This window comes from Folsomia candida, unplaced genomic scaffold (assembly GCF_002217175.1).
Source record: "Folsomia candida strain VU population unplaced genomic scaffold, ASM221717v1 Fcan01_Sc001, whole genome shotgun sequence".
NCBI lineage: Eukaryota > Metazoa > Arthropoda > Collembola > Entomobryomorpha > Isotomidae > Folsomia > Folsomia candida.
The window spans coordinates 28,401,271-28,427,788 of record NW_019091193.1 but is presented as its reverse complement, the minus strand read 5'-3'; the positions used below and the strand labels follow the sequence as shown (position 1 = coordinate 28,427,788).

At 42.0% G+C, this 26,518-nt stretch overlaps 5 protein-coding genes and 1 long non-coding RNA gene across 14 annotated transcripts; 3 read left to right on the top strand and 3 right to left on the bottom strand.

The window, feature by feature from the left end:
* Positions 1 to 362: 362 nt before the first annotated feature.
* LOC110863174 (carboxypeptidase M) lies at positions 363 to 6,061 on the bottom strand. Of its 4 annotated transcripts, none has more exons than XM_035844553.1 (10): positions 5,895 to 6,054; positions 4,507 to 4,625; positions 4,011 to 4,321; positions 3,806 to 3,945; positions 3,272 to 3,459; positions 2,996 to 3,025; positions 2,495 to 2,787; positions 1,941 to 2,117; positions 1,769 to 1,861; positions 363 to 573 (listed from the first exon to the last, which is right to left on the bottom strand). In XM_035844553.1, exons 1-10 carry the CDS (start codon positions 5,936 to 5,938, stop codon positions 415 to 417), a joined length of 1,554 nt encoding a protein of 517 aa, XP_035700446.1. In that variant the 5' UTR covers positions 5,939 to 6,054; the 3' UTR covers positions 363 to 414. The 4 variants fall into 4 exon arrangements, with proteins under 4 accessions (XP_035700446.1, XP_035700440.1, XP_035700449.1 ...); XM_035844547.1 differs by lacking the exon at positions 363 to 573 and adding an exon at positions 655 to 1,293 and having other exon boundaries at positions 5,895 to 6,061; XM_035844556.1 differs by lacking the exon at positions 363 to 573 and adding an exon at positions 655 to 874 and having other exon boundaries at positions 5,895 to 6,057.
* LOC118433038 lies at positions 6,022 to 6,606 on the top strand. The gene is made up of 3 exons (XR_004833149.1): positions 6,022 to 6,133; positions 6,205 to 6,360; positions 6,437 to 6,606. It is a non-coding gene; the product is annotated as an uncharacterized LOC118433038 (long non-coding RNA).
* A 5,841-nt stretch (positions 6,607 to 12,447) lies between these two features.
* On the bottom strand, positions 12,448 to 13,758 carry LOC110851889. The gene is made up of 3 exons (XM_022099822.2): positions 13,491 to 13,758; positions 13,370 to 13,421; positions 12,448 to 13,075 (listed from the first exon to the last, which is right to left on the bottom strand). The coding sequence occupies exons 1-3, from the start codon at positions 13,638 to 13,640 to the stop codon at positions 12,696 to 12,698; spliced, it is 582 nt and encodes a 193-aa protein (XP_021955514.1). The 5' UTR covers positions 13,641 to 13,758; the 3' UTR covers positions 12,448 to 12,695.
* A 915-nt stretch (positions 13,759 to 14,673) lies between these two features.
* On the top strand, positions 14,674 to 19,679 carry LOC110852684 (nuclear pore complex protein DDB_G0274915). Of its 3 annotated transcripts, XM_022100805.2 has the most exons (9): positions 14,674 to 14,881; positions 14,955 to 15,026; positions 15,434 to 15,593; positions 16,346 to 16,561; positions 16,870 to 16,989; positions 17,071 to 17,199; positions 17,261 to 17,413; positions 18,096 to 18,236; positions 19,054 to 19,679. In XM_022100805.2, the coding sequence occupies exons 3-9, from the start codon at positions 15,444 to 15,446 to the stop codon at positions 19,450 to 19,452; spliced, it is 1,308 nt and encodes a 435-aa protein (XP_021956497.1). In that variant the 5' UTR covers positions 14,674 to 14,881; positions 14,955 to 15,026; positions 15,434 to 15,443; the 3' UTR covers positions 19,453 to 19,679. The 3 variants fall into 3 exon arrangements, with proteins under 3 accessions (XP_021956497.1, XP_021956489.1, XP_021956505.1); XM_022100797.2 differs by having other exon boundaries at positions 14,674 to 15,026; XM_022100813.2 differs by lacking the exon at positions 16,346 to 16,561 and having other exon boundaries at positions 14,674 to 15,026.
* On the bottom strand, positions 19,535 to 26,494 carry LOC110845998. 4 transcript variants are annotated; one of them, XM_035846061.1, is made up of 12 exons: positions 26,371 to 26,494; positions 25,798 to 26,198; positions 25,171 to 25,573; positions 23,508 to 23,616; positions 23,047 to 23,269; positions 22,828 to 22,972; positions 21,845 to 22,486; positions 21,603 to 21,752; positions 21,439 to 21,531; positions 21,187 to 21,375; positions 20,197 to 20,733; positions 19,535 to 19,876 (listed from the first exon to the last, which is right to left on the bottom strand). In XM_035846061.1, exons 3-12 carry the CDS (start codon positions 25,324 to 25,326, stop codon positions 19,772 to 19,774), a joined length of 2,349 nt encoding a protein of 782 aa, XP_035701954.1. In that variant the 5' UTR covers positions 25,327 to 25,573; positions 25,798 to 26,198; positions 26,371 to 26,494; the 3' UTR covers positions 19,535 to 19,771. The 4 variants fall into 4 exon arrangements, with proteins under 4 accessions (XP_035701954.1, XP_035701953.1, XP_035701955.1 ...); XM_035846060.1 differs by having other exon boundaries at positions 25,171 to 25,496; XM_035846062.1 differs by having other exon boundaries at positions 25,171 to 25,397.
* LOC110852709 lies at positions 23,812 to 25,117 on the top strand. Its single transcript, XM_022100824.2, has 3 exons — positions 23,812 to 24,099; positions 24,194 to 24,458; positions 24,779 to 25,117. The coding sequence occupies exons 1-3, from the start codon at positions 23,896 to 23,898 to the stop codon at positions 24,880 to 24,882; spliced, it is 573 nt and encodes a 190-aa protein (XP_021956516.1). The 5' UTR covers positions 23,812 to 23,895; the 3' UTR covers positions 24,883 to 25,117.
* Positions 26,495 to 26,518: the final 24 nt, after the last annotated feature.

The window sequence follows — 26,518 nt, the reverse complement described above, 5'->3', positions numbered from 1 at the left end:
TCCATCCAGAACGGAACCAGATCAATGGGCTGCACCACCACCATATTCCTTGCAAAGGTCAAGGGTCACCTCGACAGCACCACCCACACAACGCGTCCCTTGGGAATCTACGAATGGGTGACCCCACCCTTGTCAATCTTTTCTTACACATGCTCACTCTGGAAATGGGGCAGTTTGACTCCAGTCCATGAATCTCCATGAATTTGAGACGATGGTCACAATAATAAAGATGATGTCACACTGACACAAAAAATTGGTCGTCTGAGGATTGATCTCATCGTAACTTTACTAACATTTCCATGAATTTGAGTCGAATTATGATGTCAAGCCGACACAAAAAAAACTTGGTCAAACGCACCTAGTCCGAGCATTGATCTCATCGTAACTTTATTAACATTTTTTATTATCTTATTGTCATCCGAACATTGAGTTGAATAGCCGATTGAACAAGGTGGGGTTATTATTATTATTATTCTGCTGCTGCTGGTGGTAGTCGGGACCGCCGTTGAGGTGGATGACATCCCTCAAGGGGGACGACCCCACGCCGAGGAGTCCTCCTCCTCCTCCTCCCTCCTGCATATCAGGCAAATGGGGACAACAACGTGTGATCAGTGTGGTTTTTTGGTGTACAAAAAAGAGGGTGTGTTGGGTTGGTTCGACATTGATACATATTTATGGTTATCATTTAACGGGTTATCGTATATTATACTGGTTTTTTTGGGCAGTACATATTACTGAATTATAGAGTAGAGAGAGAGATAGAGAGATGAGAGAGTATTGCTTGTTTTTTTATTCTGGTCTGGTCAGTAGTTTCCGCTCGTTTTGTTTGTTAATTCTATGTGGCCGGGAAATGAATGGCACTCCGTCCGCCCCCCTGCGCAACCAAACCACCCACAAAAAGTACTAATAATGAATGATAAGGTTTTAAAAGGGCGGCGCCTCATTTTTTGCTTGGTAGTGCAGTGTGAATGAGTAAGATACAGAAGTATTTATAGAGATTTTTTTTAAGTGCTGCTGCTGCATAGATAAGGTCACTGGGAAAGACTATAGTTCTTCTGTTATAATGACAATGTATCATTTGCATAAGTGCATCAAGGTTATCAGTAGGAGGGTTGAGAAGATGAAGTCACCACCACCACCACCGCCGCCGCCAAGGGGACTCCTCCTACTCCCAGACGAAGACGCCACCAGAACGGAGTGGTTATTGTAGTGGAGTGAAAGTAGGAGAGAAGAATCCCAAAATTCTCCAGCAGGAGAGCCCGTCGCGGATGTAAGTACGACCCCGTCCCAGTCCTGATAAGCATACGCCACCACCACCAGAAAAGAAAGAGAGGAGCAGAGTCAGATAAGGTTAGATAAGCAGTAAATAATTGCCAGTGTTTCGTTTCTTGCGGGTTTGTTACATTTTTTGCACTGAAAAACAAGAAATGCGAGGTGCAAGAAACTGTAAGAAAGTGCAGGAAATCTGCGCCATCGAGCCACGCGCAGTACGAAGTACATCGGCAGGGCGTAGTTTATTGCGTCTTGCATTTCTTGCAGGTCAAAATACTCGCAAAAAACACTTTCTTCCCGTTGTTTCTTGCAAGTGGTTACATACTTGCACCCGATCGAAACACTGATAATTGTCAAGCACACGAGACACCCCCACCAAGGAGGACAGAGATTCATACATACACTCCACCGTGACTCTTATTAAGATAGACTCCATAACCATCGTCAGATTTGTCAGAAATTTGTGAGAGATTTGCATACATAATAATTTTCATACCAAGCTTCTTTCCAGCGTGACATTGAGGGACGTGGGCCCGGTCGGTGTCACTCCAAATTCCAACTCTCGAGGAGCATAGTTTTCTGCAAAGGCCTGTCAAAATCGTAGCGATTTTGTCAATTACTGAACTAACTCAACTTTTCGGAAATAAATAAAATGTGTCATGCCCCACCTCTAATACGTATCTACCGGGGAGGAGGACTCGCCAAAATTCGCCATGTCGAGTAGTTTTAAATCCCAAGTCTCTGTCTTTAATTTTCAGCGTGGCACCCTCGATCGGATTGCCAGCCTCGTCCCGGACAAAACCTCGCACACCGCGATGAACTTCGCCAAGGAAGCGCAACAAAGACTAATGCAAATTTAAATAAATTTAAAAAATCATCAAAATTTACCTCGTCGCCCCTCACAATGGAGAACTCGCAGCATATTCTCTCCCATTTTGACCAAACCATCACAAATTTAATTAGAATGAAATTAGCAAAAGACACGGTCTCCAATGGACACGTTTGGCAGAGATATTTGCATCAGAAGAGGAGGAAAAGCACATCAAAGTTGATAAATTTTACACTTTCGAAATTTACTGCGCGTTTTCTCCTCTTCTGATGCAAATATCTCTGCCAAACGTGTCCATTGGGAGATCGTGTCTTTTGCTAATTTCATCCTAATTAAATTAGTGACAAATTGATCCTAGTTTGGTCAAAATCGGCCGGGATTGTCGTCACTCACATGCTTATTCTCCTGCCAATATCTGGGAAGTTCTGCAGCCACGGGGTACTTGCAGCAGGAGATTTCGAGCGTGACTTCCATGCAGCCGTGCCAGACGTAGTTGTAGTCCTGCATTCCTCCGAGGAGGGGGTACCACTTGGCCCCGTTGGTGACACCGTCCTTAAATCCGGACTGACCCTTGCACGGCCGACCCGCCGCCATCCGTTTGTTTGCGCCCGCATACACGAGGGCCAAATGCTTAAACGTATCGTCATCCGGGGTCAACGATTGAGCGGAGGCGAGACTTTGGAACACTGGAAAAGAGTTAATTTTAGAGTTAATTGGGATGCATATAAAAAGTGAGGAATATGAGACTACATACGCATACATACATGGGATTAAGGGTGAGCTTCTTGGTGTGTAGTTAGCTAACTAGAACTAACTAATATCTACGGACTAAATAAGCTGGAAGATAGATAAGCTATACTGTGACAAGCCATAGTGGATTTGTGTTAAATATACCCTGCTGAAGAAATGCGGACCCCAAACGCCCTGAAATTTATAGAGGCAGCCGTATACCAGTTATTTTTAACGTCCGTTGCGTCGTCGTCGTCAGTCAGTCGTTTCATGTGCAACAAGGAGTACGTATTTATATAGATAATAACAATTATTATAATTTTTTAGCAGGTAAAATTAATATTGTGCAGGTTTTTTGATAAATATGTAAAATATCCCGCTTATCGTCGGCGTCGAATTAAGCGATTGAATATCAATTAATAAGTAATGCTTGAAACTTACGTGATTTTGGGGTGTTATCGAACGGATACGAAGCCACCAACGCACCCCCGTGAATATTCCCACTCAAGACGAACTGAATTTTCGAAATCCACTGTTTCACGTGCTCCGTTTCCGGCTGGGATTTGGCATTATTGGATTTAAAATAGTCTGGGAAGTTTCTATTGAGATCATACCCACGAGCGTTGTATCTGCGCGGAGGTGACATAAAACATAGCGGTAGTTAAGTAGTTTCCTCAATTTGTGGTTTTACTATCATCACCTCAATCGCTACGTATTATTCTGTTTCGCTTCCTGCGTGCGGGTTTGCTACATTTCTTGCACTGCAAAATGCAAGCCACGCAAGAAATGCGAAGGGCAAGAAAGTGCAAGAAATATAGCCACGCACAGAATTAATTAATTATCGCGGCGGGGCGTAGTTTCTTGCGCCTTGCATTTCTTGCTGGTCAAAAGACTAGCAAAAATAACACTTTCTTGCCATCATTTCTTGCAAGTGGTTACTTTCACCCGAAACACTGGTTCTGCATAAAGTATTACCTGCCCTGACCGCCTTCGCACGTGCCCTCCTTCGCCACCTCGAACCCGTCCGGATTCATACTGGGCATAATGTGAACTCGAGTATTTGTCAGGAGCCAGCTCACGTAGTCGTCCCCTTCGTAAAAACCTTCCACCAGGTACTACAATTATCCAGCAATTAGTTAACACAACCACACCGATATAACCAAGCATTGCGAAATATTACCTGCAGCAAATGGAGCATAAGTTCCCTCCCCACGGCCTCGTTGCCATGCATGTTGGCGATATATTTGACATTGGGGACGCCCAGGGTGTGCTTGTAGGGGGACGTGGAGACCACCATGACCCACAACTCGCGCCCCTGCACGCTCCTCCCGATCGAGTAGAGGGCCGTGATGTTGGGATAAGCCGCGTTCAAGCCGCGCAGGAAGGAGGTCATCTCCTCGTAATCGTGGTAACTAAAGTCCAGCGAGGGGGGAGAGGTCGACCTCTTGACCATTTTGTGAGACGATATCTGCGTCGCCCAGGGGTAGCCGCCTGTCGGAAAAGTTAACCATATGTGTCAGTACTTGACAATGTCCAATATGTCCCCCGATATCATCTCCCCATGCTATTTGAACCCGTCCCCATCCCCCATCCCACAATGTTAATGTCCCCGCGGCTTCCGCAGCCATTAGTCTGACCACTTAATGCTGATGAGCCAAGTGACCTTGACGACTTACCCAGTCTCCCCACCGCGGATGGGACAGCCTCCTCTCCCCGGATGTACTGGACGCAGGTGAGGTAGATGTAGAAAAAGGCCACTACCAACATGCTCACGTACCACATGGCAGGTTTCATCCTGGAATAGAGAGGAGGAACGAATGGAATCTGACCACCACAGGAATTCCCAGTCTCACGAGTGTGTGTGTATGCTATCTCTCTCTCCAAAAACCTCGTAGTGGCCAAGGCGCCTAAGATGACGATTAATTATGACGACGCTTCTGTGTGTGACGTGCTTCTTGCCTTTTGTTAGTGCCACACCCAAGGGACAAAGAGCAACTGTTTGCTAAGTATACAACACTACTACGATTGACTACCACAACTGCCCCACTTCCGCCTCGGCACACAGTGACTGACAGCAGCAGTACTTCTCGTTCTTTTACAGCTGAGGCAAATGCAGATCATTGCGATCATTGCATGCATGTCTACTCTTCAGATGTTCAGATGATGACGAGGGAGAGGTATCTACGTAGGATTGGAGGTCGGGTGTTGTGGTTGTGTGTGTGTATGCATAGCGGTCGGTGGGCTGCCCTAAGGCACCAAGAGATAACTGTAACGGTCAGGGAGCGTCCACCCAAGTTTCACCGGTTACGCAGACAGGGTGGGATCCTCCTGTCCCGCAAAATCCAGGGGTGGATGGTCCCACGATAGTAATAATAATAACAATCGTAATAATAATGCACGTACTTTTTAAAATCCATTCATTTTCTGGTCCACTAATCCACCCTCAACTCAACTGTGTGTGTGTACGTATGTGTGTTACTAAACTATAAAACCAGATTAATCTAGACTAGAATGTGAGACCAAGCCTAGCCTTGCAGCTTTTTTGCTGGCCTGCATTTTGTCAATGTCTTGTCGACGGAGAGGGTAGGAAGGATAACGTAATAATAAGGACTTTCTGGTGACATGATGATGATCTTGTCATCAAACAAAATCCCACCGGTCCGCAAGGACAAACTCGGTGTTGCGACACGAGAAGCTAATGACACTGCCTCCTGGTCCTCAGTGCTTCGTTTCCTGCGGGTTTGCTACATTTCTTGCACTGCAAAGCAAGAAGCGTGAAAAAATGCAAAGTGCAAGAAACTGCAAGAAATATGCTATCGTATGAACTATTTATAGCGGTGGGAAGTAGTTTCTTGCATTTCTTACAGGCCAAAATAACTGAAATTGACAGTGTTTCGGGTACAAGAAACCATTTTCTTGCACCCAGTTATTTTTTGTAAGTGGATACTTGCACCCGAAACACTGATGGTCCTGCACGATTCCTATGCTATGCTTCTTGGATGGATTGGTGGGTGGGTGTGGTATGAATTTATGTGTGATGCTTATAATTGATAAGTTGACTTACCACCACCACCACCACCACGAAGGGGACGACTTGGTCACCCTCATGACGATGATGACGACACAGAGCTGCTCCTCCGGCCGATGATGATGATGATGAATGATATGCCACTCACTCCAAGGCCACGTCTTGTGTCTTTTCGTGTATGTCCTGTCCTCTTCTCTGCCTATCTATCGTCTCGTCTGGGCGAAAAAGGATGATCGAATTGGGATGACATTTCGGATCGATAATTTCCAGATGGGGTGAGATGAGATTGTTTGAGACCCAAGCACTAATGAAATGAGCAAAGTCTCACGTCGTGTCTAAAAACCAGGGCGAAGATCACTTTCCAGCCATCATAGCTGGGCTATGGTCAAGTCATCCATGGGGCACAGCTACTAAGCCGCAACGGTCATAATTGAAGATTTTGAGGAATTCTTACGCATTTTAAACTAATACGAGAAAATATCGTAACTTTTAGTGGAATGAAGTACATATGTACACAATTTGCCAGAATTTATTGGGATACGGGCCAATCTTAATTTCAATTCTTATTGTTTACCAAGGTCATATATTACTAATTATACTCAGCCAAAACTCACTCACTTCCTGGGAAAGATCTGCTGTGTATCAACTGTCATCATCAATGTCTATACTACTTCCGTCGGGGGTAAATAGGATGAAGGCAAATACAAAAAATTCATGCACTTTTATAAATTCCCAAAATAAATTCCCATTTTTGGCCATCATTTATTGTCCAATATTTATTTTCATAAATATTTCATAATTGATTGAAACGAGTATGTCGTTCTATCAATGCATACTTGCAGCCATCAATATATTGGTAAGTACTGCTACATTTATTTAAATTATATGTACCCGTACCTTACCGTAACCTACCTCACAACTAATTTTACATGTTTGATGGCAAATTTTTAATAATTTATCACAATAATATTAACTACAACTTACGTGCATATAACTCAAGAAGGCGTCCTATCCAGCTACTCAAATAGATATCTTAATATCGCTTACCATCATCATAATTGTCGTTTATCACTATTTTGTGGACATGCATAACATTGAAATTAATCATTTAGTAATATTTCTGACCTTATCGGCTAGCTATAAATAGACACACTTGATTTTTGACTGAATAAAAAAGAGAGCAACCGATTTGTTGCAATTGAAATGGCCCAATAATGTAATGCTGGCTGATTTTTCTAAGGCGAGACCCAAACGTAACCATGCACCCAAAAAAATACGTGCATGGTTACGGCGAAGCCATAGTATGCAGTTAAGTGCCCACCTCAAAACAGTCAGATAAGATTGTGAGAGAACCATACGTCATAGAGACATGCGGTTTCGACCAACGGGTAGTAAATTCTTTGTAGTATTATTTATAGATCTCTGGGCTTAATCGGTTCATACCTTCATGGTGTAATTCTCGGTTTAGTGACTTTTTTTTCTGTATCTCAAAATATTCCGCTGAAAGTGAAAAATCGGCAAAGGGGAATCGAAAGGGCTTAAAAAATTATTAAGATCATTCTTTAGGGTCATGAAAATCGGATGCAAAATGACGAAGTTATGGAGGTTTGAAATTCTTAAAATTCAGTTACACCCATAGCAACTATAGTAAAGAAATTCTTTATATGTATGTGTAAATGATGGCCCGAGCCAGGGCTTATATAATCGTCACGTCCGTCTGTCTGTAAATTTGTAATGGCTCGTAATGGAACAATATGAATTAAGTAAAATCGGAAAGATATTCATCTGGAATGACCCGAAAGGATTTATTTTAATCGTCGTATCAAACCGCAATTTATTACATATGCTGCCAATTGCTACTAATGTAAGAATGTGAATTTAAATTAGAACCATTAGTATTTATTTTAAAAATATTGATATGCATTTATAATAAAATTTCATTGAAAAAGTCGGATTGGGTGATAATTCCAACCTTTCGCTGACTCGGGCTATACCAAGTCTGCACTGTAGGTTTTTAGTGACGGAGTTAAAAAATTGTTCACTTAAAAACCCCAAAATAAATAAATTAAAAAAAATAAAACTAAGGCGAGAGGCGCTATTAAAAACAAGAAACAAGCCCTCCCACCAACACCCCCGTCTCGCCGTGGCCACATTAATATTTTTATATCTGGGGGGTATAATCACAATTTATGATTCAAAGTTTGAATTTCAAACCTTTAACTACTAATGTAAACTGCATTTAAAATCGATATATAGTACAATCTTATATTGCACTGCACTTTTAAAACCTATTACCTGTTCTTACGTTAATTTCAATTTAAACATGCAGTCTAGTATTAATCAACAGAGTCCGGATAAATATATTCTTAAAAACGCCGATACATCCCAGATAACAGGTCGCTATGAATTCGCTTAGAGAATTCGCAGAGAATGTCGCGTTAAAACAGAGAACTCGAATTCTCTCAGATTTCGTTATTATTCTCGTATCGAATTCGCATCGAATTCGGTAATTATTCGTATCTAAATTCGATATTACGCTCATTTCAGAATTCGTAATGAATTAGACTCGAATTCTCAGAGAATTCTTCTATCGAATTCGAAACGACTTCACTATGAATTCTTAAAGGAATTCGCTGTTATTGTAGTGAGGAATTCTCCCCGATTTCGATAGGGATTCTTCTTACAGGAATAGGAGACTATAAACTGTTCGCCTTGAATCTCGAATTCGTAAATAATTCTTAGAGAATTTACTGTGATTTCTCTCTTTCACGCTGTTATTGTATTTTTAAGTAATTTTAGCTGCCACATTCAAATCTATCCTCATGGGAAGGAGACGACTTTTTCAGTTGAGTGCTCGCTACAAAAGAAGACTTGTAAAAACACCAAGTGAAATTTTCGAGGAAAATTTAAATAGTGACCTAGTCCAGGCCGAAAGGGAAAACATTTATTCAGAACAAGTGTTCGAGGAAGATCTGGAAGAAATTGAAGTCGGAAGTAAGTTCAGCTGAAACTATTAGCTCAGAAAGTGAAGGTGAAATTGATACTTTTGATATTAGACATAGTATCCAAAATTGATCCCTTGAATTTACAATTCCTCATAATGCAATCTTATGCAACACTCTAAAAGATTTTAAAAATATGTTAATCTCAGATGCGGTAGCAGCTCACCCTAGGACTCCAAATCATACAGACGAGGGCACAGTTGACGAAGAAATACAAAAATCTCTTAAGAAAGTCGCAGATAGAGTTGGGAAGCGTATGAGGTACAAATATATACTATCGATAATAACTGTTGCAAAAGATTTTGGGAATAACATTAGTATATTTTCAATAGGAAGTGACTTAACATCGCGGCCAATTTCACTACCAGGGTCATCTGATTATTCAACTTATGTCTATTTTAATAGAAACAGTTATGTATATTACATAATATTTAGAATAAATAAAATAAACTATAAGCTGGATTAACTCGAAATATAGGAGAAATCGTATCGATTTATTACTTAATTCGCAGTGAATTCGTATAGAAGTCGCATTAAATTCGTGGAGAAGTCGCATTAAATTCGTGGAGAAGTCGCATTAAATTCGTGGAGAAGTCGCATTAAATTCGTGGAGAAGTCGCATTAAAGTCGTGGAGAAGTCGCATTAAATTCGTGGAGAAGTCGCATTGAATTCGTTTAGAAATCGTTATAAACTCTTACATGTTCATCGAATTCAAGACGAAATCGCGAAGACTTACCGGCGAAATCGATATACGATTCTCCATCGATTCCCTGTCGAATCGGCGGACATTTCCCTTCGATATCTCCTCGAATTTATCTCGAAAGTTGGAAATTCGAGGCGAATTCGATATCGATATCAAAGCGAATGTAACATCGAAACATAAGAGAATTCAGAGCGAATTGTTATCTGGGATTTATGTAAAATGTTTAATAAAATCGAGAAATATGTATAAAAACATTTTTTTAATTAAAGATTTTTGATTAAGGAAAATCTATTACCAGAACCGAGATCCTAAAGTATCAAGTCAATCGGTATTGTTGTTGAAAAAGTTTGGAAGATATACATACCCGGAGTCTATTCATCAACCTTCGTACAAAAAATGAAATATTTACTTCTTAAAACCAACTTTTAACGTAGGCAATCATGTGATTAAATTCATTCTAAATTTGCATTCAGAAATTTCAGAATTAAGCTAGCTGGTCTGGTAAACGAGTTAAATAAACAAGCTTTGGTATTTTGATTTCCGACATTTGTGTGACAAGCTTATGACACTTTCATGAAAATGACATGAACCCATGTTGGCATATGTATCACATTATTGGTTTTTTAAATTGTGTATAATGCAGGAAAGAATTTCAAAAAATAAAATTGTGGTTACACCCCCCAGCTATAAAAATATTAATGTGGCCACGGCGAGACGGGGGTGTTGGTGGGAGGGCTTGTTTCTTGTTTTTAATAGCGCCTCTCGCCTTAGTTTTATTTTTTTAATTTATTTATATATACTATTGTAGTATTGAATTGTGATCAATTTGCCGTCAACTTTCCATCTTAAAGTAGAAATTTCTCACTAATTTTTTATTAATACAATCTGGATTAATTTATGTATACATAGATAATAATATGCAGATTTTTAGTTCAACATATTTAGTGCTCTTGATATAATAATATGGCTGCTGTATATTTACATAGGTTTGTTTTTGCTGACAAGTTTTTTATATTCTTCGGTCAATTTTTAATTGTAATTGAACAACTTTCTCCATTTATTCTTCAACACAACAAGTTCATATATCATTATCATAGTCACAAGAGGCAACAGTTTGCATGTACGTATTTCTATATCTTTAGACGATAAACAATCATGGAGATGCGTACATTCTATAATTTGCGGGAGGGACCAGTTAGATTTATCGTAATTACTTGATTTACCTCATTTTAACTTTTTTCCCCTTAATCTCAGTCAAATTAATTGTGCGGTGGACTGTCCTTAACATGTTTTTAGGGTAGAAAGGGGATGGAAAGTTGCCAAATGTTAAAATTACAAGTACTCAAAACGAAATCGTAAATTAATTTTAGAGGCTTTTAAGGAGCTATGTTTTAAAGGTACTGTAATGTGTACTGGCACTCAAATCTGTAATCAAAATGGGCATATTTCGAGAATACTAGTTGTCTCCATCCTGGAACTGGAACCAGCATGAGAGCTGATATCCATTTGTGAGGAGTCTATGCTTCCCAATTCCATGGGTCGGGCAATGGAGGACTCCTCAGAAATACACATCCCTGGATCAATAGCAGAATTGTCCAGCAGAGTAGAACTCAGCGGTTGGTTTATATATGACCTGGGGTGGGGACAAAATTGTTTGAACATGAATAATTACAGCGATTTTACAAAGGTATAATTATAATTGTGAGTGGCTTTGACAAGTAGTAGACAGGTAGATTAATGGTGTGGTAGTCATACAATTGTATATATTCCTATTGAATTAATGCTTGACAATTATACAAATTATACAAATGCCACAAAATACTTTTTTAATTGTGCAACAAATTAAATGTAATTCAAATAGCAAAATTACTAAAAATCCCATGATTTGACACAGTGGGGAGGACAAGATTTATTTTGTAAATTAGGAAAGAGTCAGACCATGCTTCCAGACTATTATGCTCATCAAAATCGATCCAATTTATTAATAATAATCAGATTAACAATTATCTTCAAAGAGACGAAGCAATTAAGCAATATCGACTACTGACTAGCAACAAACATCCATTCCTATACATCCATGGGTCCAAATATCTCTGCCAAACATGCCCATTGGGAGATCGTGTTTTTCGCAAATTTCATACTAGTCACTAGTTAAATTTGTGATCGATTGACACTAGTTTGACCAAAATCGGAGAGCATACACTGGGAGACCTCCATTGTAAGTAAATCTCATTGCTAGTGTAGAACAACGCCTTTACAATAAGTAGCATTATAAATACCATGCACTCGAGGTGTGGATGAGTTGCAGAAAATTTATTGAGGATGAACAATAATAATCCCAGGAGAGAGGAAATCCCATGGACGATGACAATACATACTTCTTGGCACCACATTATGCACACAAGTATTATACTCATTTCATACATTATTAGAAGGCTTATCATTCTGGCGTATCATTTTTATTGTTTCTTTTCAAAATATCAACAATCCACAACCACCTCCACCACTCAGAGACAAAGGCTGATTTTTTTGCGGTATCATCATCATCCCCACATCTACTTAATTATTATTATTAAATAATTCAATGGAATGATGTGTCGAGTATTAAATAATTTACTTGGAATTAAATTATTATTACTATTTGCGAGATGGATGATGAAATTTTGCCAAACCAAAATGGTATCAGTTTAGTAATCAATTTGGTGATGAATAGAATTTGATGATGATGACGTTAAAATAATGTGGAGAAGCTCAGCTAATAAGTAGCAAAAATTAAAGTTAAAGTTAAGCAGACCACCTTGGCCCAAAAGTGCATACAAAAAGATATTTCTTTTAATGTGGGAACGAACGGGTTGAACAAAAATAAACTTGAACAATTTACGATATTCTCAAACCTTTCATATTTTTCTTTTATTTATTTATCGAGATGGAAGAAAGACAGTAATTCAGATCGATCACAGCTTGAAGAGTGGTACAAGGAGAGTGAGTTGTACAGGATAGGATGAAAAACTGAACCAATTAGTTTTACCATGTACCTGACTTAAAAAAAAGTGGCAAGAAATTAATGTGCAGAAAAATTTGCTGAAAAAAAGCCCAATTTCTTGTTCAGTTGCTTGTCCAATTTTTTATAATTAAGCTGTCGGGACAATTTCCGTGGTGGAATCTTTCTTCAAAATGAGTGGTTCTTTTGTCGACTTCAACACGGCGATGCCTTCCTTTGCGAGATCTGCTAATTTATTGTGGTCTGGTTTGGACCCTGGCGCCGCGGTGGGAGCGTTCGGATCACGGATAATTTTGACACCGAGATCCACCTCGAATCTGGCAATTTCTTCGTCGGTGAAGGAACCCTTGCCAAACTTGGCGACCGCATCGTCCCACTCTTTCGGGTAATTGGTCTGGAAAAAGTTGATCAGTTTGCCGGCGTGAGCTTTCTGTTCGTCGTTACAATTCTCGCACTGGGTGCGAAGCCAGGTGGCGATGTTGCGCTTCAAGTATTTTCCGATGGTGTCACCTAGTTAAAAAAAAGTGTTGTACAAAAATTCAATGAGATTGACAGTTTTTCTGGTGCATTTACAAGAAATAGCGGCAAGAAAGTGATGTCTTGCAGCTATTTTGACCTGCAAGAAATGCAAGGCGCAAGAAACTATGCCCCGACGCTATATGCTTCGTAGGCGCGTGGCTGGATGGCGCATATTTCTTGCACTTTCTTACACCTCGCATTTCTTGCTTTGCAGCGCAAAAAATGTAGCAAACCGGTAAGAAATTACCGATACACCGGTAATTAAATATTCAAATCATGACATACATGGTCCATCGTAGATGACACATTTCAATTGAAATTGGACCGCTTTGGCATTCTGGAAATGAAATTAGTCATTCATGATAAGAAAACGAAAGTGTACATAATTTTATAGTATGTAATTTACCCTCAAATAATTTTCAATATTGACATTTTGGAATTCTCTCGGAAGGCCGGGAATTGCTCGGCCGGATGCAGAAGCTTCGGCCGATTGTGGTCGTGCATTTACTGCTCCGATGATGCAAGCGCTAAGGACCAAGAGTGCGACCGGCGTCATTATTATTATGCAAATTGGGGACGACGACGACGACGTTGCAAATATCTGTTTCTGTGTCGAGGAGGAAGAAGCAAGTGCGTGGGAGGTGGAAGGAGGCTGCACCTTTTATACCTGGCTTGACTAAGGTGACGACGAAGGAGAAGAAGCTACCTCAGTTTTATTTCTATTTCTAGACAAGAAGAAGATTTGTGTACACGTCACACCCACCCATTCACCAAGAATAAAGGATAAATAAATCAGAATCACACACATACCAAATCAACGAGAGAACATTTAACTGCACTAAACTGGTAAATAGAACATTTGGATAGATAGCTTTTGTACTCTGCCCTGCACTCTCAATTTTTTGCACATACATAATACGATTCTTGGTATTGTGAAGGGTTTGTGGGAACCCCGGCGTCTTGATGACTGGTCGAAATAGGAATAAAAATGTGTATAAAATATACACAATGCATTCCGATGTATGAATCCAATCCAGCCAAGAAGATTTAAATACACAATAAAAATTTAATGAATTGAATGAGAGGAGAATGCAGGCAAATCGAAATCATGATGTGCATTCTTCTCGCAACAACAAAACTATGCAACCTCCACCAAAATCAGAATCATGCAGCTACCACCACCACGACCAGTCAGCCCGTTTGTCCCCCCAAGGCCATCCCAACAATACACGTACACCTCATCCCCACAGAGTCAAAAGCTGAATAATGAAGGGCATACTATTCATAAGAAAGCCTCGGCGTGGCCTCTGCAAAATAAAGCAAGTTTTTATGCCCCTTCTGGTACAGAAATATCGACCACCACCACCACCATCACCACATTTACCGTAATTAACTAACCTAACCCAGCAAGTAGCAAGCAAACTCGACCCCTCTCCTTCACCTTTGTTGCTAAACTGCAGTCCTCTTGGGGGTGAGGGCAGCGTAGGTAATGCACAGTCATGCAGGTAGTGGCCTCACGTAATAATTCATCGTCCACGTCCACCCTCTGCCTCGATCATGACCGACCAAGCGACCCTTACGTTCTTGCTGAGATGACCACCAGTCACTTTTACTTTCAGTTCCCTTCCGCAACCTCGCTCACTCGCAACGTCCCAACCGACCTGCCTCCCACCGCTCGATTTCGCATAATATTAAAATCCTTTCGGTGGCCTTGAATCAAATATTCCCCGGAAATCGAAGGACGGCACGAGTTTGACGCCTCCCACGTCAACACGCACGCACATAAATAACGGCAAAGTACGAGAGTGATTTGGAAAAAATACTATTTTGTTCCAAATTTTCTACGTTTTTGTTCCTAAAACTGTGCTAGGATTTGGATCCCTGTGTGAAGTGGGGAACGCAGCAATATTCTCAGGAAACTAAGACCTGATAACCAGAAAAGGTAAAAAAAATAAAATAAAAAAATAAAAAATATTTTGTGCAACTCTTGCTCCAATAGTTAGTTTGTGGGGTGGTTAGTTAGTCTTCCGGGGGTGTGGTTGCGTAATCGAGGCCTTCTACACACAACATTTCTCAACAGTCAACCAACGACATGCACCCATTCATTTAGTGTACGTACAGTAACCCCATAGTTGCATGACGACTCGTCCATTGCGCAAGTTTTAGGTTACGTGACGAGGTGACGTATCGTATCCCAATGTTTCGCTGGTCTTGGTCAAGAAGAAGAAGAAGTGGAAGAAAAAACTTATGGAAAGTGGTCAAGTGGTCAGCCACTAGGGGCGAAAGTGGTCCAACCGGTATCCTGGGAAAGTATAGGAACGCGTCTCACTCTCGTTTTTCTTTTTGCAGATATTAAAAGATGCAGCTCTCCTCATCAGCATGGGCGGCGGCCTTTGTGGCGCTAATGTTGGCATGCTCCGTCGTGCTGGCACACCCACTCGGAAAGGAAGCCGAAGCGAGCCAAGACACCGAGACGGCCGCCGCCGCCGAGAATGGCAAGGAGTCAAAGGTACATGCATACAAATAAAATTATTAAGAAATGCACAGCCGTGACGACGCATTAAAAAACTAATTGGTCCTTTTAAGTTTACTTAATTTACTTATAATCAAGTCAAGTCATGGTTCTTGGCTAGCGAGCAATTAGTCTTGTCGTTACGTTTCGTTTGTTCTCTCTCTCTCTCTTGAAAAAGTTCACTAGTGAGCTTTATGCAAAAACCACATTTTTCTTGTGTACATTTACTTACTCATACGGTGTGCATATGTACATACCACATTTTATTATTTGTGAGAGTTAGTGATCGTTTCCTTCCTTGCTTCCTTCCTTCGTTTGAATGAGAGTGAGTGAATGTGGAGTAATACTGCTTCCTTCCGTCGGTGATATGATGTGAGAGGGACGTGATTACCTTACGTAATCATTTTTCGATAACTTCCTCTCTTACTCTGACTGACTCAATCCTTGGTCCCACGCTCTCGAAAATCTTGTTTTTATTTACAATATTTTCATTCAGCGTGCATGAAAAAGTACACAACTTACTTATGTAGTAGTCTCAAGTTTTGTGTGTTTTTGTTAAGAATAGGAATGAATGAAATGAGTGGCGACGTAGTATTTACTGCCAAGCGGTTTAAACAATGTATGCATCTGACTGATCAAAGATATGTGCAATAATAATGACGTGATGATGATAAGGAATTATTAACGTAACCGACATACACACAACTTACTTGTTTCTCATTACGTTGACTTTACTTTATCACTATCAGGTATACGCCGACATGCTCCAAATACTTCAAGATGTGGAAAATAGCCAAGCACAGCTTCAAAACGTTTTAAAAACGACGGCGACGACAACAAACACGGACGCCGACCGACGAGAGGACACCGTACAAACTGCAGCGGTCGCTGACTCCACCGCGGCAGGAAACACGCCAGCGGTCGCGAACTTGTTAAACATGGAACACATCGTGAAAGCGCTTGAGGTAGATAAGCAAGCGGACCACCGATCAAGTGGACAGACTGACCGTGACGAAAAGGCGTGACTTCCGACATGAGAGACGATAATGACTTTTATTTATTTTTAATTAATGACGAATTTAATGTTAACGTGATATACATACATTTTATAATTATGATGACGTATATTTATGAGACGTGACTCGTGCACATTTTGCTATGTAAATACGACAACAACTTCCGACCGGACGACAGGACTGGACTATTTTGTGTCGTCTCGTGTTCAGTATTTGACAAAAATTCGGGATTGGTTATGATTTATGAATTTTTTCAGAGCGTCGCATCCACCTTGTCGAAAGGATCGAAAGGACTGACGGCAGATGCTTCTTCAACGGACGAAGCTGTCCTCAGAAACGAGCGTGACTCTGGTTACGGGGTTCCACAGTCGTCATACGTATGTCACCCACCATAAATATGTAAAGGTCATGTAGAGGTCAAGGAGTTAAGTGTCATGTATGTGACGATGATGATCTAGGGTCCCAACACCGTGGCAGAAACACCCAACAACTTTATCAACGTTTTCTCTCAAGCAGCCGCCAACACGGTCAACTTTGCGACACAATTGCTCAACAGTTTGGTTGGTGTTGCCGCCAACATTTTGCAGGTAAGAATAGCGCAAAACGTGTCGAATATATGTCGTCAAGCATGGTGTCATCCTTTTGCAGGGAACCGTCTCCACCTTGCTCAGCCTGCTCAACGCCAAGGGCCAAATAGTCGGCGCCGTTGTGCAATCCGCACCCCCAGTTCTGGCCTCCGTCACTCGAACGGCGGGTGACGTGTTGGCCGCAAAGGCTCGCATTTTCGGCGCAGTGACGCAGGTTGGTGCCGCCGTGGCAAACTCGTTCGGCAGTTTGGCCGCGAACGCAGCCGCGGCTAAGGCAAACGCTGCCGCTAGCGTGGCCGCAGTCGCGGGTGGTGGTGGAGGACTTGGACTTGGTGGAAACAATGGGGGATGGGCGGCACGGAAATGAACAAATTGACGACCATAACGACTATACTAATGCATCGCGACGATCATCATGACCATGAAGTCGGGACGATGACATTTGTACAACGACGACTGCACTATTTACTACTAAAAAAACCAGAGGAAATACTCACTATATTTTTTTTGTTTATTACGAGCTTGTATGGTTATGTTGTGGATGTGTTTTTTTTCTATTGTTTTTTTTTGTTTATTATTGTTTTCAACGGTAAATATAATTAATTATATTTGTAGGGGTGCATAAGTACTTAACTAATTTTACGATGTGCACCACTATTCACTTGGTGGGCAGACTTTATACTTTTTTTATTTGTTATGTTGAATAAATGGGAAAGACTTGAGTGTAGCGAAGAACATGATAACGCCAAACTTACTTTAAATACGCTGTACCTTAACGCGACTACCTTAAATAATTAACTTATCGACGCCACCAACCAACCACTGAGACAATTAAGAATTTAATCTCTTATTTAATTAACTTATTTATTATTTTTTTCTATTTATTTTCACTCTAGTCCGCAGTGAACTTTGCCTCTCAGTTGGCGCAAACGGTGACGACGACCTTTTCCAGCCTGTTCAATGGACCCAACGCCATAAACTTTAACGCCCTCGGACGTCGCGACTCGGATGGGAGTGCGAGCAGCGGGATTGCAAATGTATTTGCAGCAGCAGCTGAGTCGAAAAAGCTTGTCTAACTAACCACACCCACTAATTAATAAGTCGTCGACTCCCTTATTCCTCCTACTAAGACTACCACTACTAACTAAATAAATACCACTAAAAAATAATACATAAGCTAATACATAATACGTAATGCTAGTCAACCCTCTTGTCGTTCTGATGACTCTCATGTAATTAATAAAAAAATAATACTCACACCAATTAACTAACTAACCAACTAGCTTAACATGCTGAATAATCAATTAATCTTGGTCTCCAGTTTAATCCCACTCGTAAATATAGATCTTCACCTGCTTGAACTATTTATTTATTGCGAACTCTATTCTAATTTGGATTTCTAAGCTCCACGCCGCCGATAGTGACATGGCGTGGAGCTCTGTATAGATCGCTCAATACGAATCCCGAGTAGAAATCATTGCGTCTTCTGCAGTAATCAGCAAAAGCTCGATGCATATTGCATTCGGCGTATTTTTTTCTACATAATCCTACCGAAAATTTCTATCAGCTTAATTCTGCAGAACGGTACTTGCATAATTCTGCATATTTTTCTGCTCAAATCGATCTGCATAAAGTTTTTCTGCAGAAAATCGGGCTAAGTTTGTGTATGCAGGAACGCCGTTCAAGTTTTTACTTGGGACCCTCTCTTAATAAAAGTACCACCCATTGTATTTCTCCTACTAATCAAGTAACCACTACTAATTTTTGTTATTTATTTACTACCCCCATTAATTCCTCACGTATTTATGTCCCAGTCTCGCTCACCGCTCTATTTTTTTCTTGTCGCTTTCACAGCTAGGTCAAACCATTGTGAGTTCGCAGCTCAACCTGCTGAACGGAATTCTGTCGCCATTCGTCAACGGGGGGAGGAGTGGTTCCTCGTCGTCGTCTTCGTCAGGCTCACTGAACCCATTTGCCGCCCTGTTTGGCGGTGGGAGTGGTTCCAACCCGTTGGCCGCTCTTTTCGGCGGTGGAAGTGGATCCAGCCCACTCGCCGCCTTGTTCCCATCTCTCAGTCGGTCACGTTCCTCTGCCAATTCGAATTCTGATTCGTCCTCTTCATCAGAATCTTCCGAACCCAACTTCCGCATCACGATTGGATCGGGTGGAAGCAGCGGGATCGGGAGTAGCAGCCCCATCAATGTCCCCACCGAACCGGACGAGGAGATCGAGCAGGACAAGGAGACCAAGTAGTTTATTTATATATTTAAATAGATTATGAATTGTGAACGGTGATGAATAGGCCAAATCCACGAAGAAAAACTCAACTATTATATTTTTTACTACGAGAACTCACTCGCATAAAGATAAGACTTTTATTTTTTATAATGTACGCACAGGTTTTATTTTTGCTAGTAATTATCATTATTTTGATCATTATTAGTATTGTATTATTTTAATAAAATATTGTGACGATAATATAGGAAATGGTGATATTGTGATATTGAGTGAGTGACGATGCATTGCGCAACTTTGGACTGCAAATCCGTGAAGTTTTTTTTGCATTCATTAATTAATATTTGTCGAGGAAAGAGATGGTTTTTGCGCCTTTGAGGATACCGCTGAGTGCTTCATTCTTGGCGTTGTTGCCTTCCACGAAGTTTGAGGAGGAGGAGCTCTGATATGGATAGACAAATAAAATTAGAATTGAAAGGTCGTCATCAGTGTTTCAGGTGCAAGTAACTATTTGCAAAAAATAACGGCAAGAAAGTGGTTTCTTGCAGGAATTTTGACCTGAAAGAAATACAAGACACAAGAAACTGCGCCATACTTGGTACGGAGCGTAGCTGGATAGCGCATATTTTTTGCACTTTGTTGCAGTTTCTTGCACCTCGCATTTTTTGCGTTGCTTGTTTTGCAAGAAATGTAGCAAACCCACAAGAAACGAAACACTGGTCGTCATGCTTTTATCTTTGATTATTATTAACGCTGACTTACCATATGAACCTGGACCGTTTGTTGGTTGTGGTGCTGCTGTTTCATCATGGGGTTATTATTTCCGTGTGGAAAGTAGACGGGTGGCGGTTTTTTCGGCGACCGGGGAGGATCTTTGAGTCTGAATGATTCCAGTGACTGCATATCCACGCCGGAAAGGGTGCGAGGCTTGTTGCCAGCGTTGTTGTGGTGTCGCGTGGGTGTGGGACTGGGTGAGTTTGAGTAGTCAGGAGATGGGCTTTCTGGTCGGACGGATCCGCCGCGTTGTGGAGGTGGGGGCGCTTTTCCTTTATTATTGGTCGTAGAAGTAGTGGTGGTGGTGATGGGACGATTTCCGGCTGAATTGCTACCTCCTGATCGCTCCTCAATTATGACTCGTTTGGGTTGAATAAGAGTGGGAATGGGTGGAGCTGGTGCCTTCTTGGTGGTAGGATTGTTGCTATTGCTGTTGATTGTAGTGCCAGTGGTGGTAGTAATAATATTGCTGCTATTGCTGCTGCTTCCAGGTCCCTGATGTTCCTGTTGGTCAGGAGCAGGCATCTGCAATAAATACATACATGAATGTACAGGGAGTGTACTTTAACGTACGAAGCGATGACTCATCATCACCTAAATCGTCAAAATCAAAACATTTTTAATCATTTCTCAGCTTTGGGAATTTAGTTTAAAACTCTGGACGACAAATTTGTAGTAATAATTTGATTAATAGGATGACGGTGAGTTTTTTACGTCAGTTTCTATAAGTTCCAACTTCTATGAGGGCTTCTTAAACTTGAGATCTGAGATCTCCTCTTCAAGAAGTGTCAAAATTTGGAGTGTACATTTTTGAAAGTAACGACTTGCTGCACAATTTTGTAGTCCTAAGTTTTAAAATAAATTCCTAGAGAGCGAGAATATGATTGAAAGTGTGCTGATTTTGACGATTTTAGCGAAGAGTCATCGAGTCCTACGTTAATTATTTAGGAGCAACTATGAGTGATATTTTTAAATTACTGGTGGTGGTGGTGGTGGCGACTTGCACCTGATTTCCCTTTCCGTTTCTGCACTTTCTTGATGTTGTCGCTCAATCCGGAGTTGGCGTTGGCGTACGATCCCCGCGACCCGCTGAGCTACCATTTGTCGCTCGTGGTCCAACTCCTTTTGGACGCGACGGGACCGAATCAGCTCTGCAGCAGCGGCGTCCTGCAAGGAAAATGAGGAAAGGTCACACTAATACGGAACCCAACTTGTCCTAATTGCACTCACCGCACTGTCGGCAGCACTGTCTCCACGCTGTTGAAGATCGGGTTCTCCAGGAGCGAACATTTTGCGATGGGCACGCTTAAATTCCTCGATCAACTAAAGGCATGAAAAATAAGAAATAAGTTAAAATGACAAAGTATCAATTAATTAGTATTTAATTGCGTTACCTGTTCATGCTGCTGCCTTTTTTCTACGTCAATCTGAGCATTGAAAAGAGTCCTTTTCGCCTCCACAGTGCCAGGTCGTGGCAGTCTTTCTCCATCTAATCCCACCTGATCGGTTTCATCCTCTCCGAGGGGAGCCTCACTTTCACGTCGCTACAAACGAGTTAATTCATAAACTATCATTTTAGTCTTGTCACAAGTTGAGCCAAACTCACTAACTACAATTAATAATTAATTAAATTCACCTCAACTCGCTTGAGAATTTCTTGGTTTAAGGCCCCCACCAAACTATTACTTCCCGTGGACTCAGCCCCAACCCCGTTTGACCCCCCACCATTTGCAACCCCACTTCCAACCCCCGAGTTCAACATGAGATGTCTCTTCTCTTCTTGAAACCGTCTCTTTTCTTCCTCCAGTTTGAGAGCCTCTTCCAACAAGCGACGCTGGGTTTCCTCCAGTTTGCGCCGCTCTTCGGCCAGAAGACGTTGCTCGTCACTGATAACATTTTTGTCCCCATTGCAGCCCCCACTGCTGCTGGTGCTGCTGCCCCCTTTGACCTCGATGAGGATGGTTTCCCTCTCCGCACTCCGCCACACCTGCTCCACCTCGTCCCACGCCATGCCCTGGTCCAAGTGCATGCTGGACGAGGAGGGGACGGGTCTCTGGTGCTGGTGGTGGTTTCCGTTCATCTGGTGCTGCTGTTCTTCTGAGACGCGATGCAGTCTCCGCTTCGACGACTCTCCGCCACCCCCACCGCCCTGATCCCCGTTCAGACTGGAAGCGGAAGAATTATAGCCGGAAGACGATTCTCCAGGGAAAAGGTCAGAGGCGACCCCTTTCAAAACGCGGAGGCGAAGTTGAGGACTCACTTTCAATTGTTGGACAGCCTGGAATGAAGAAAATGATTTTGTACTTCAAATTACAAAATTAACTGTATTCAGAATTCAGGGGTGACTAAAATACTTTGTCAAAATACAATGTTTTGAGCTCCTTCCTTCCAGAGTTTGGGTTTCCAGGGGTGTTACACCCACAAAAAGACGATAATCTGCGTCGAGAATACAGATTGTTGTACTCTTCGAGTGGATTTTCGTCTTTTTGTGAGTGCTACAATTTGGTAATACCGTATTTTGAAAAAGTATTTTGTTTACCCCTCTCATCTCAGAGTTGTTTTTTGCGTAGAAAGTTACTATATCTAGTAGCCTAAATAAATATAAATAAACCAACAAACCTCGGCGAATGGGACGTGTAGGAAAGAATGTCCATTGCAGGACAAGAGTTGATCCCCCGGACGAAGACCCGCCTCTCGCGCCACACCACCCGCTTTGGTCGACTGGACAAATATTCCCGGCCGCTCGACAGGACCTTTGCAAATGCTGGCGGAACAAAAATCAAAACTGAACTTCATTCTCATTAGAGTACAATAAGAGACAAATATTTCTTAGCTCACCAGCACCCCAATCCATTCCTCCCACTCATGTCGATGAAGACTTTGGCCTCTGTGGGGACCGAGTCTGGGAGCGAGTGGGAGGAGGTGTCCGAGAGGCGCGACATGCCCCGACTTCCCGACCCCGCTTCCCCTGCTTCCGCCCCACCGCACGGCTCCTGCTCCTCCACCAGCTTCCAACTCAGGGCGTCGCCAGCCTTCTCCTTCACCGGCAGCATCCCCACGCCTGCAATGGCAACAACATTATAAAACAACGCCGTGATCACACCCACACGATCCACACTCTTAGAAAACTGAGAGTAAATCATTACTCTACTGGCACGGTAATAACAAGAGAATTACGGTTCAGTAATGAAGAATTTACCATTCGGAAACAAACAACAACCAATTTGGTAGGAAGTTATTACCAAATCAGGGAGTATGTATCTGACCCTGCCAGATTTTTAACAACTGATTTTACTCACTTCTGACTTTGAGATGCAGGGAAGGTCGCAACCTCATGAGGGCGAGACATTCATGATGAACAGCGGCCGAAACGGGGAATCCGTTCACTCGGAGGATCTGGTCACCAACCTGGAAATCAGATAAAATTACATGAGCATTCATCCAGACAACCTGCCCTCTGGTTATCTAAGTGACTACTAGTGTACAATTTATGTATTCGTTCATAAACATGATTATTCATGAGAGATTCATGTCATGATTATTGCTGTCCAACTATAATTAACCACCACCATGGGCTTTCTATGCAATTCCAGACTGTTTGTTCGTCTTTCACTTCTTTTCAGTTCCAGTCAGCCAGTCAGCCAGTCATCAGTTGTAACTTGACCGTTCTATCTAAAATTTATTGAAATGTCTCCGTCCCAACAATCAGCTCCTTGTTGTAGCGGAGACACGAGCGGCGATCATCGGCGTCACACCCCCAGTTCTGACTGTCTCATTGCTCAAGTGTACCCAGAGCTGGAAATCAGAGAAGCTGCCGATGACCAAGTGACGACAAGGATCGCCAGAAATTCCGCCATTCTTGCGGCATCCGCGGTCCATGGGGATTACTCGGTGTGTTTTTTTAGTTTGCCATGTCACACTTTTATTCGAAAGTTCCCAAAAATTCCCAAAAATTTTATAATTCTTGATTATATTTTTAAAAAAGGAGACGAGCGAGTTGAAAGTCGTGTACGGAGATGTGAGCCTCCCTCTCAAACAGAAGGACGTAACTAGTCGAGAAATTGACGACTTGCTTGAACGCGTGGATGACTTGACAATTGCCATCGCTGCGTATGAAACCGATGCCGTGTTCAACGCAATGATACGCATTCTTGCCTGGCGAGGGGAACATCAACGGTCAACCATGGAAGGCAGGAAAGTTGACGAGGAAGGAAAACTGAAGACGAGCGATTGTAGTCCACTATCAGCGGGTACGAATTAATAAACAGCAAATTTAGAAAGTTTAGTATTTACTCAAAATGCAAACAGTCTAAATTTCAGTGTTGTGTTCCTTTCTGGTTTGCTACATTTCTTGCACTGCAAAGCAAACCACGCAAGAAATGCGAGGTGTTAGAAACTGCAAGAAATATGCGCAATCAAGCCTATGAACTATGTGCGGGGTGAGGGGGATAATTTCTTGCGCTTTGCATTTCTTGCAGGTCAAAACACTGCAAAAAACCACTTTGTTGCCATTATTTCGTACAAGTAGTTTCTAACACTGCTAAATTTCCTCTTCTTTGTCTGATCACAGTGACGGAAGGCGACGAAGATAAAGAGTTGGAACCACTTTCTCTGCCATCATCGCCAGTTGGACAAGAATCTGCTGGAATTGTGGTTTTGCAGAAACGAGATTGATCACTTCGTCCACTTTCTCACGCTTCACTTGGTATCTCGACTGATCATGACAGATTACGAATATTCATCACTTTTACACTATCGTTAGCTGTTGATACATGTATTTACATATTCTGTGTGCAGGTTGTGCATCAGTCCAAATTTAAAACGAGTTTACTTACGATTAATTTGTAATAAAGACAAGAAACTTTTCTATTTAAAAGGGGCTATTTGTGCCCTAGCCCAAATGTATAAATATATTGCTGTGCCTATTTACATTTATCTTAATTAGTATATTTGACCACCTACCTTGAGTCCCTGCCTGTACGCGACGGATCTTGGGTTGACACAGGACACGAAAATCCCCGTCCCATGTTCATGTCCGCCACGAACCGAGAATCCAAACGGTGCTTCCGGATTGGAACGGCCCAACTTGACCGATCTCACACGGCTGTAGCTCTCCATGCTGTAGTACCACTACCACCACTACTCAAGATTTTGATAAGCACAACTTCACAGATAACTTGTTCCTCCCCCTGATTGATAAGTTGATTTAAGGTTAGTTAATCCAACTGATGAAATCGCAGCGAGATGAAATAGTGCATCAAGCACCTCTGCCACCCGTACGTACGTATCTACGTATAAAGAGATTGTGTTGTGTGGTAGTCGAATGCTGGTGGGTGACACAAATATTTGGGCCCCAAACCAAATTCTAATTAAGATTTAGTTAGTTAGCAGAGATGCAAATGCTGGTGGTGGTGACGGTGGTGGTTTGAAGCTGAGGTGGCCAACGGCACTTCCGCTCTACCCCAAAAAATAGGATCAACCAAGTAACGAAACGAAATTCAGGTGCAGGCAGAGTGGGTCAGGAAGCAGTTTACTCGTCGTCACGCTCCAGTGCACCACCCACACCACCACCACCACCCAAGGACTCACCCCTTTGTTGCCCTCGCTTATCCTCGTCGTCGCCACTCACACGGAATGACCAACCACGAGAGGTGGAAAATTGAATGGAATCAATGAAAAATGAGACGTTTGTCCTCTGCTCTCGGACTTTTGACTGACTGGAGCGGAGTGGATTATATAAAAATAGGCAACAAAATTACAGGAGGACGGACGGAAGGAAGGAAACAATGGGGAAAATACCAACCAACCAACCAACCACCTGACCACCTGTTATGTCATCTCTCTCATACATATGACGACGACTGTGTGGTGAGCAGTACCAGAGCATAGTGCTTTTTTCACCACCCCTCACTTCCTCTCCAACAATGAAACATCAAACCAAACCCCTCGGGCAGTGGTAGGTCGTAGATCCATCCACATCCGTTCTCACCCTGTCCACAGCAAATAATCAAGACATCAACCCCGGCCAGCCAGCCAACTATAACTTGAAACTTATGTCATTTGAAATGATAAAAATCGGCGAAAAAAAATTTTTTTTAATTTCGAAAGCGAAATGTGATGATTATTTTGGAGGATGGAAATGTACATAAATAATTGTCTCACCTGCCCCGTCTCATCTCACCTCCAGAAAAAAAGGTTGAGACGATCTCACCTCGCCCCGTGGTTGGTCGGTGGTGGTGCGGAGAGTGCATCGGTTTCTTTTACCGGGTGGCCCGCCAGTCCACTGTCATGCACTCGCTCGTTACTCTTT

Excerpts from the sequence above, each read along its gene's own strand:
- LOC110863174 (XM_035844547.1), bottom strand. The coding sequence starts at position 5,938 with ATGAGGGTGACCAAGTCGTCCCCTTCGTGGTGGTGGTGGTGGTG. Across the intron at positions 4,322-4,506 it reads ATCCGCGGTGGGGAGACTGG|GCGGCTACCCCTGGGCGACG; the intron begins GTAAGTCGTCAA and ends CTTTTCCGACAG. Across the intron at positions 1,294-1,768 it reads TCACGCTGGAAAGAAGCTTG|GACTGGGACGGGGTCGTACT; the intron begins GTATGAAAATTA and ends TATGCTTATCAG.
- LOC110851889 (XM_022099822.2), bottom strand. The coding sequence starts at position 13,640 with ATGACGCCGGTCGCACTCTTGGTCCTTAGCGCTTGCATCATCGGAGCA. Across the intron at positions 13,422-13,490 it reads ATATTGAAAATTATTTGAGG|AATGCCAAAGCGGTCCAATT; the intron begins GTAAATTACATA and ends TTTCATTTCCAG. Across the intron at positions 13,076-13,369 it reads TGTCATCTACGATGGACCAT|GTGACACCATCGGAAAATAC; the intron begins GTATGTCATGAT and ends TTTTTTAACTAG.
- LOC110852684 (XM_022100805.2), top strand. The coding sequence starts at position 15,444 with ATGCAGCTCTCCTCATCAGCATGGGCGGCGGCCTTTGTGGCGCTAATG. Across the intron at positions 15,594-16,345 it reads AGAATGGCAAGGAGTCAAAG|GTATACGCCGACATGCTCCA; the intron begins GTACATGCATAC and ends TATCACTATCAG. Across the intron at positions 16,562-16,869 it reads ACATCGTGAAAGCGCTTGAG|AGCGTCGCATCCACCTTGTC; the intron begins GTAGATAAGCAA and ends GAATTTTTTCAG.
- LOC110852709 (XM_022100824.2), top strand. The coding sequence starts at position 23,896 with ATGTCTCCGTCCCAACAATCAGCTCCTTGTTGTAGCGGAGACACGAGC. Across the intron at positions 24,100-24,193 it reads CGGTCCATGGGGATTACTCG|GAGACGAGCGAGTTGAAAGT; the intron begins GTGTGTTTTTTT and ends TTTTTAAAAAAG. Across the intron at positions 24,459-24,778 it reads TTGTAGTCCACTATCAGCGG|TGACGGAAGGCGACGAAGAT; the intron begins GTACGAATTAAT and ends GTCTGATCACAG.
- LOC110845998 (XM_022092587.2), bottom strand. The coding sequence starts at position 25,326 with ATGGAGAGCTACAGCCGTGTGAGATCGGTCAAGTTGGGCCGTTCCAAT. Across the intron at positions 23,270-23,507 it reads CCTGCATCTCAAAGTCAGAA|GCGTGGGGATGCTGCCGGTG; the intron begins GTGAGTAAAATC and ends TTGCCATTGCAG. Across the intron at positions 21,376-21,438 it reads ACAGTGCTGCCGACAGTGCG|GACGCCGCTGCTGCAGAGCT; the intron begins GTGAGTGCAATT and ends TTTTCCTTGCAG.